The 6532-nt window shown below is 32.4% G+C and overlaps 2 protein-coding genes across 2 annotated transcripts; both read right to left on the minus strand.

The window, feature by feature from the left end:
- Positions 1 to 990: 990 nt before the first annotated feature.
- LOC137402168 (uncharacterized) lies at positions 991 to 2152 on the minus strand. The gene is made up of 4 exons (XM_068088648.1): positions 2030 to 2152; positions 1846 to 1922; positions 1405 to 1562; positions 991 to 1187 (listed from the first exon to the last, which is right to left on the minus strand). Exons 1-4 carry the CDS (start codon positions 2103 to 2105, stop codon positions 1088 to 1090), a joined length of 411 nt encoding a protein of 136 aa, XP_067944749.1. The 5' UTR covers positions 2106 to 2152; the 3' UTR covers positions 991 to 1087.
- A 1931-nt stretch (positions 2153 to 4083) lies between these two features.
- LOC137402169 (uncharacterized) lies at positions 4084 to 5628 on the minus strand. Its single transcript, XM_068088649.1, has 4 exons — positions 5507 to 5628; positions 5323 to 5399; positions 4860 to 5017; positions 4084 to 4636 (listed from the first exon to the last, which is right to left on the minus strand). The coding sequence occupies exons 1-4, from the start codon at positions 5580 to 5582 to the stop codon at positions 4537 to 4539; spliced, it is 411 nt and encodes a 136-aa protein (XP_067944750.1). The 5' UTR covers positions 5583 to 5628; the 3' UTR covers positions 4084 to 4536.
- Between the last annotated feature and the right edge of the window lie 904 nt (positions 5629 to 6532).

Raw genomic sequence — 6532 nt, forward strand, 5'->3', positions numbered from 1 at the left:
GTGTAGGAAGAAAGGCATTCCATGTCTTTGGTCTCCTTAGAAACAATGTTGTTTATAGTATTTGTAATTGTTATTCAAAAGATTCAGACAGCTATATTAATTCCTGGAACATTAAAAACTTTAGTAGAAGCCATTTTACTAGTAGATTGGTTAAGTGAATTGCTAAAATGTTCCTAAACAACTGAATGTTTGAAATCGATAATTTTCAACAGATAACTGATAGATTTGTTTGACAAAAGTTAATGGATGGTAACTTTAGAATTTTTTTCATAGACAACTAGCCAGAAAACAAGTTGATAGTTGACGGCACAGCAATAAAACGACGAAATTGTGTAAATGAAGATGACTTCTAAATAAAGTACCTGTGAGAGAGAAGAGAACAGAGGAAACAAACATGTATATAAAGATTAGTTGAGGAGTAAGACTGAATACCGGTGGACCGAAATCATGAAAGAAATTACCATCTGACTTATTGATACTTGAAGTTTCTTTCCAATGTTTTCTAGATTAATGCTTACATCACCAGAAGCCCAACTGGTAGTAATTTTATCCAAATACATTTATTGATCAACTGCAGAAGTTGGAAGCTCCACAATCTGATGAAGCTTTGAAAAAAGTACATCTTGACACATAAATAAAATCATCTTAGCGGCAAAGATTAGTAGAGCCAGCAAGAATGAATGCTGTCAAATCAAATCTGCTTTACATTACGGGCAAATGATTGTCAACAACCGGAAAATAAAATTAAGAAAACAATAAGTTACTTAAAAAAGAGTCATTATTAATGCATAAAAAGGTTGAGTACTATGTGTTTACTTAACAGCATGATATATGCTATAAATATAGTAAAATAAATATTTTTAATTAAACTTTCTTTATTAGTCAAAACAAAATTAAAAAAATAGATTATAGTACATTATAATGTATGATTTAAATACAGCAAGGTAAATAAACCAAGTCAGCTTTTATGTACACTACTAGAAATAAGTTAAAAAGCAATTAAATAGTAAAAAGCAGACGCTCTTATCTACAAGTTCATGAGAATCAAATACTGTTGAATATTGAAGGTATTGAGGGTATGGCTGAATTATCCTCTTCTTTCTTGTCTCGCTCTTCTTCTTTCTTGTCTTGCTCTCTGTCTTTCTTCTTTTTCTCGCTGCCTTAATTCTCTTAATCTATCTCGACAACTGAAAATATAAAACAATTGTAAAACTGAGTTTCTTTTTTAGAACTCTTAAACTCATAATAATGACCTTTCCTTATGAGACTGACAGTTTCTGACAGATTACGTAAAGTTTAAGTTGATTTCTAACAGGAAGCTCTTTCTCTTTGACTTATGGAAAACTGATCATTTTTGTCAGGTAGAACAATTCGAACAAGAAATTATGTGTATTTGAGACTTACTCAGGGTTATTCCTGTTGAGACACTGGTAGTCACTAGGTTGAAGAACAGGGACATCAGCTGGATCTATTTCTGGTACAGCGCAATGACTTCCACAGTACCAAATCATACAGAGTTCTCCAGCTTCTTGGTCACACTGGCTTGGGTGTATACAGAGTATCTAAAATGAGAAAAGGTTTTTAAGTTCAGCTGTCGCACCATTTTTAGCTAATTTAAAATAACAAAAAATTCTTGAAGTTGCTTACATTCTCAACTTTGAGAATATTACAAAAAATCATGATTTCATTCACAATCACCAATTGAAACGCTTCATTTTTTGTTTGTTCCATGTGTTAGCAGTTGAGCTTATTTAACTCATTGGTTTTTTTAATTTGGTACCAAACGTTTTTAATAATATCACTGAGCTAATTCAAAATGCAATCAATGGTTGTTTAGCAGCTCACCTTAAATAGACACTGTCCAGTTTCAATAAAGAACCTCTTTGACCTTGCCAAGGATGTTTCACTGTTTTCAGCCGGAGCTACAATATTGGAAATAAGGAACATATGATTTATAAAGAACGATAGTATCACAAGGTATGATGTAACAGAATACTGTTTAACACTGTAGAAAAGTTGTATTACTCACCTCCTTCTATAGTCGATGCTGTCAATAAAAGTATAGCTGCCGCTAACAAGAACTCAATTGAGAATTCTGCCTTCATAGTAAACTGTTCGCGCTTTAGTCAAGGTTCTATTGATACCAGTATATAACTGATGAATGACTAATGTTGCCAGCTCTATCTTTATATGTAAAAAGTCTATCCAATCAAAAGCACCATACATGTTAACATAATATTTGGCAGCCATACATATTGACACTGTCTTTGGTAGCTTATGGTGCTGCCCATAGGCTGGCAAAGATGTGCTAGAGCATTTGGGCCTTCGCAATCATGAGATCAGGTAGTGTGTACTCAGACAATATAATATGGCTTACAGACTTTTTAACAGACTTGATAGATGGATAAGTTTCGAATCAAATCAGTGTTGTAGAAAGTCAAATAAGGGAATATTATTGAATAAAAAAATACCATATCATATTATTCTTGCGGCTGTCCAGAGGTATTTTCTCGTAAACCATGTATGTTATGACCAATCAACAGTAGGTCACGTGTGGTAGTACCCCCCAACACCCCAACAACCCAACCCCCTTTACCCTCTTCCCCCTCTCTCTCTCCTGCCATATTTCATTTCAGTTATCTGCCTGTGGTTAATGTCTACTTGTCTATCTTAATTTATTACTCAAACCTCTTATCAAAGGTCTACACATCACTGACTGGTTTTTTTACTTTACTATGTGTCTTACCCTAGACTTTTCATTTGATTTGTTACTGAAATGAAAAAGAAAGAAGGTAAAAAGATGTGCAGTTTTGCATTTGAGCTAAGCCAATCAAATAGCATTCACGAAAAGGATTCCCCACGGGTTTTCCATGGCGTTCTGGTGGTTTTATCTGGGTGAGATGGTGATCAGAAAACAACCAAAAACTTCATTATTTTTCAATAAATACATACATGTATCTCAACTATTCACAATTGAATTATCTAACCATTGAATATTGAAAAATAGCAAACTATATTAATATAAAGAGAGATCATACAGAAGTTCGTTAAAAAGTCTGTAAGTCAATTTCGGTGCGGAAACATACCTGAGTAGTAACACTAGTTTAGGTCTTTCTCAAACTTGATTTTGGCAAAAGCATAATTAAGTTTGACTGAATACCGAACAACATATTTTTTTAAACCATTTAGAGTTTATTTCGCAGTTTTTTAACATACCTGTGAAACAAAAACATCTATTGCGCTAACAAAAATTTCATGTGGCACTTGGAAAATTAGACTAACAAATATACTCATACTTTTTAGAGTCTTCGGCAAAATCTGTGCATGGTATCACTTTTTCGTAGTACCTTGGAAAATGCCATAGCAGTATTTGAGGCACCAGGATGCTATTATGAAAACCTTAACACTAAATTTTTAACACAGAAATAGAAATTTGACTTTGTAGCAATTGGTTTCTAAATGTACTCATACAAGCAAAATATTTGTCTTCAAGTGCCTTTCACTAACCGTTTTTAAAATAACCTGGTTTCCACAAGCTTATTCTCACATATATGATTCAGTCATAAACACCCTAAATGCACTTGGATCAGCAATACATCTATTTAGCTATACTAGATGTTGTGACGACAGGATTGTGCAGTTTCTACAGTGTAGCATGCCGTAAATTGCTACAAGTGAGTGTTCGAAATAAATATTTTTCAATAATTCTTTGTTACTGCTATTTGGTTAAAAACTAAGGATGGGAAATTTAACATTTTCATTGAGTGGGCAACTAACAAGAAGAAAGTACGTTGAGAGAAGATAACCATAAAATGTTCAAAGTTTCTAAGAGAAAACAACTCCCAGATTGAATGCATGTTAAAGAAAGAAGAGAACGGAGGAAGCGGATATAAACTATGTAAAAACTGGTTGAAGAGTAAGGGAGAAAACTGGTTGACAAAATTCTTAAAATAAATTAAAATGTAACTTGTAGTTTCTTTTACTTTTTAAATGAATGTTATGCCAGAGAGAAGTGCTAATCATATAACGAATAAAACACTTGAGTAACTTTTGAAAACAATAACTGACCAGTCAAACTGGGAGTAATTTCAGCAAAATATATTTTATCGGATCAGCTGCAGAAGTTGGAAGCTCCATGATCTGCTGAAGCTTGAAAAAAGTACACCTTGACACATAATTAAAAACATATTAGTGGCAAAGATAATAAAACCAGCAGTTATGAATGATTTCAAAACAACTATGCTTTACATTGCGGACACAATTTCAAAAACCAGAAAATAAATTGTAGTAGAACAATAAGCTAATTAAGAAATAGCTATAATAATGGTAGAAAAGGTCAAATACATTGTGTTTAAATTAACAGTATAATTTATGTAATGCATATAGAAAAATACATAATTTAATTTAATTCAGTTTTCTTGTTTACTAGTCAAAAGACTTAAATAGAATTAAATAGTAAAAAGCAGAAACTCTTATCCACAGGTTCATGAGAATCAAATACTGTTGAATACTGGAGGTATTGAAGGAATGGAGGAATTATCCTCTTCTTTCTTGTCTGGCTCTTCTTCTTTCCTGTCTCGCTCTCTGTCTTTCTTCTTTTTCTCGCTGCCTTAATTCTCTCAATCTATCTCGACAACTGTGAAAATAAAAAAACAATTGTAAAACTGAGTTTCTATCTAGAAATCATTAAACTCATGAGAATGGGCTTTTATTATTAATGTGACCATTTCTCACAGATTATGTGAAGTGCAAGTTGATTTCTAACAGGAAGCTCTTTTTCTTTGTCTTAAGAAAAACTGATCATTTTTGTCAGGTAGAACAACAATTCAAATAAGAACTTATGTATATTTGAGACTTACTCAGGATTATTCCTGTTGAGACACTGGTAGTCACTAGCTTGAAGAACAGGGACATCAGCTGGATCTATTTCTGGTACAGCGCAATGACTTCCACAATACCAAATCATACAGAGTTCTCCACCCTCTTGGTCACACTGACTTGGGTGTATACAAAGTATCTACAATAAGGAAATTTGCTTATGGTTCAAATAACCGCACTAATTTTAGCTTACCTGAAAGAGAAAAAGTTCTTAGTAATTAGTAATTTTAAGTACAGTCTTGCAGTTTGTTAACACATTTTTATTAAAACAAATTATGATTTCATTTATGACTATGAATTGACACAGGCTTATATTATTCCATTTTGTTTGTTACAAAAATTTAGAAATTTAACCCAACTAATGGATTTCCTCATTTGGTGTCATAATTTTTTGATAATATCACTGAACAAATTAGAAATGCAGATATGCAGTGGTCAACTCACCTTAAATGAACATCTTCCAGCGTCAATAAAGAACCTCTTTGACCTTGCCAAGGATGTTTCACTGTTTTCAGCCGGAGCTACAATATTGTAAATAAGGAACATATAATTTCTAAAGAACTATAGTATCACAAGGTATGGTGTAACAAAATATTGTTCAACGCTGTAGAAAAGTTAAATTACTCACCTCCTTCTATAGTCAATGCTGCTAAAAGAAGCATAGCTGCCGCAAACAATAATTCGATTGAGAGTCCTGCCTTCATAGTAAACTGTTTGTGTTTTAGTCAAGGTTTTAGTGATAACCGTATATAACTGATAAATGAATAATGTAGTGGGGAGCTTTCTTTATATATAAGAGTCTGTCCAATCAAAAGCACCATACATCTTGACGTAATAATTAATGGTGCTGCTCATAGGCTGGCCATTGATGTCTGCTAAAACATTTGGCCTTAGCTATTGTGGAATCAGTGTACTTAGCCTAGTATTAAAAATCTAGCCCTTTTTTAAACTTGAGTTTCGCATAAACGTAATTAAGTTGGACTGATAATTAAACAACTGTTTTCTTTAAGCTATTTGAAGTTTATCATGCAGTTGCCTAACACATTTGTTAATCCTTTACAAATCAATTCCACAGTCCTAAGTCCAAAAACCCACTAAAAATTTGACTGACAAACATATTTCATGTTCTGAGTAATTTATACTAAATGAGCGCAGTACAAAAGAATTGCTAACTTTTATTATCATCTTAATTGCTAATAAAAGTCATAAAAAAACAATTTATGAATGGTTAAATGTGACTGCATTTTGATTGTAGCAGCCATGACCAACTTTTAGCGCAGAAAAAACAATAGTAACCAAACTTATACAGCTTTTCATCAACAATAACTTGACTGTCTGTTTGTTAGCTCATGCATTTACACATGAAATGGTGTGAAAGTTAGCTCAGAAGTTAGTTTTATACACACACACACACGCACGCATGCTCACACGCACGCGCGCACGCACACACGCATGCACACATATATATATATATATATATACATATATATATATATATATATATATATATATATATATATATATAATCTATATATGTATTATAATCTATTTTTTTAATTTTGTTTTGACTAATAAACAAGAAAGTTTAATTAAAATATTTATTTTACTATATTTATCCCATATATTATACTGTTAAGTAAACACATAGTACTCA

Source organism: Watersipora subatra, chromosome 8 (assembly GCF_963576615.1).
Source record: "Watersipora subatra chromosome 8, tzWatSuba1.1, whole genome shotgun sequence".
NCBI classification, from domain to species: domain Eukaryota; kingdom Metazoa; phylum Bryozoa; class Gymnolaemata; order Cheilostomatida; family Watersiporidae; genus Watersipora; species Watersipora subatra.

What these genes read in the sequence shown, in the direction of transcription:
- LOC137402168 (XM_068088648.1), bottom strand. Translation starts at nt 2,105, where the DNA reads ATGAAGGCAGAATTCTCAATTGAGTTCTTGTTAGCGGCAGCTATACTT. An exon ending in CTGGACAGTGTCTATTTAAG is followed by an intron (nt 1,563 to 1,845) that starts GTGAGCTGCTAA and finishes TTCTCATTTTAG; the next exon opens with ATACTCTGTATACACCCAAG. An exon ending in CTCAACAGGAATAACCCTGA is followed by an intron (nt 1,188 to 1,404) that starts GTAAGTCTCAAA and finishes TTATATTTTCAG; the next exon opens with TTGTCGAGATAGATTAAGAG.
- LOC137402169 (XM_068088649.1), bottom strand. Translation starts at nt 5,582, where the DNA reads ATGAAGGCAGGACTCTCAATCGAATTATTGTTTGCGGCAGCTATGCTT. An exon ending in CTGGAAGATGTTCATTTAAG is followed by an intron (nt 5,018 to 5,322) that starts GTGAGTTGACCA and finishes TCCTTATTGTAG; the next exon opens with ATACTTTGTATACACCCAAG. An exon ending in CTCAACAGGAATAATCCTGA is followed by an intron (nt 4,637 to 4,859) that starts GTAAGTCTCAAA and finishes TTATTTTCACAG; the next exon opens with TTGTCGAGATAGATTGAGAG.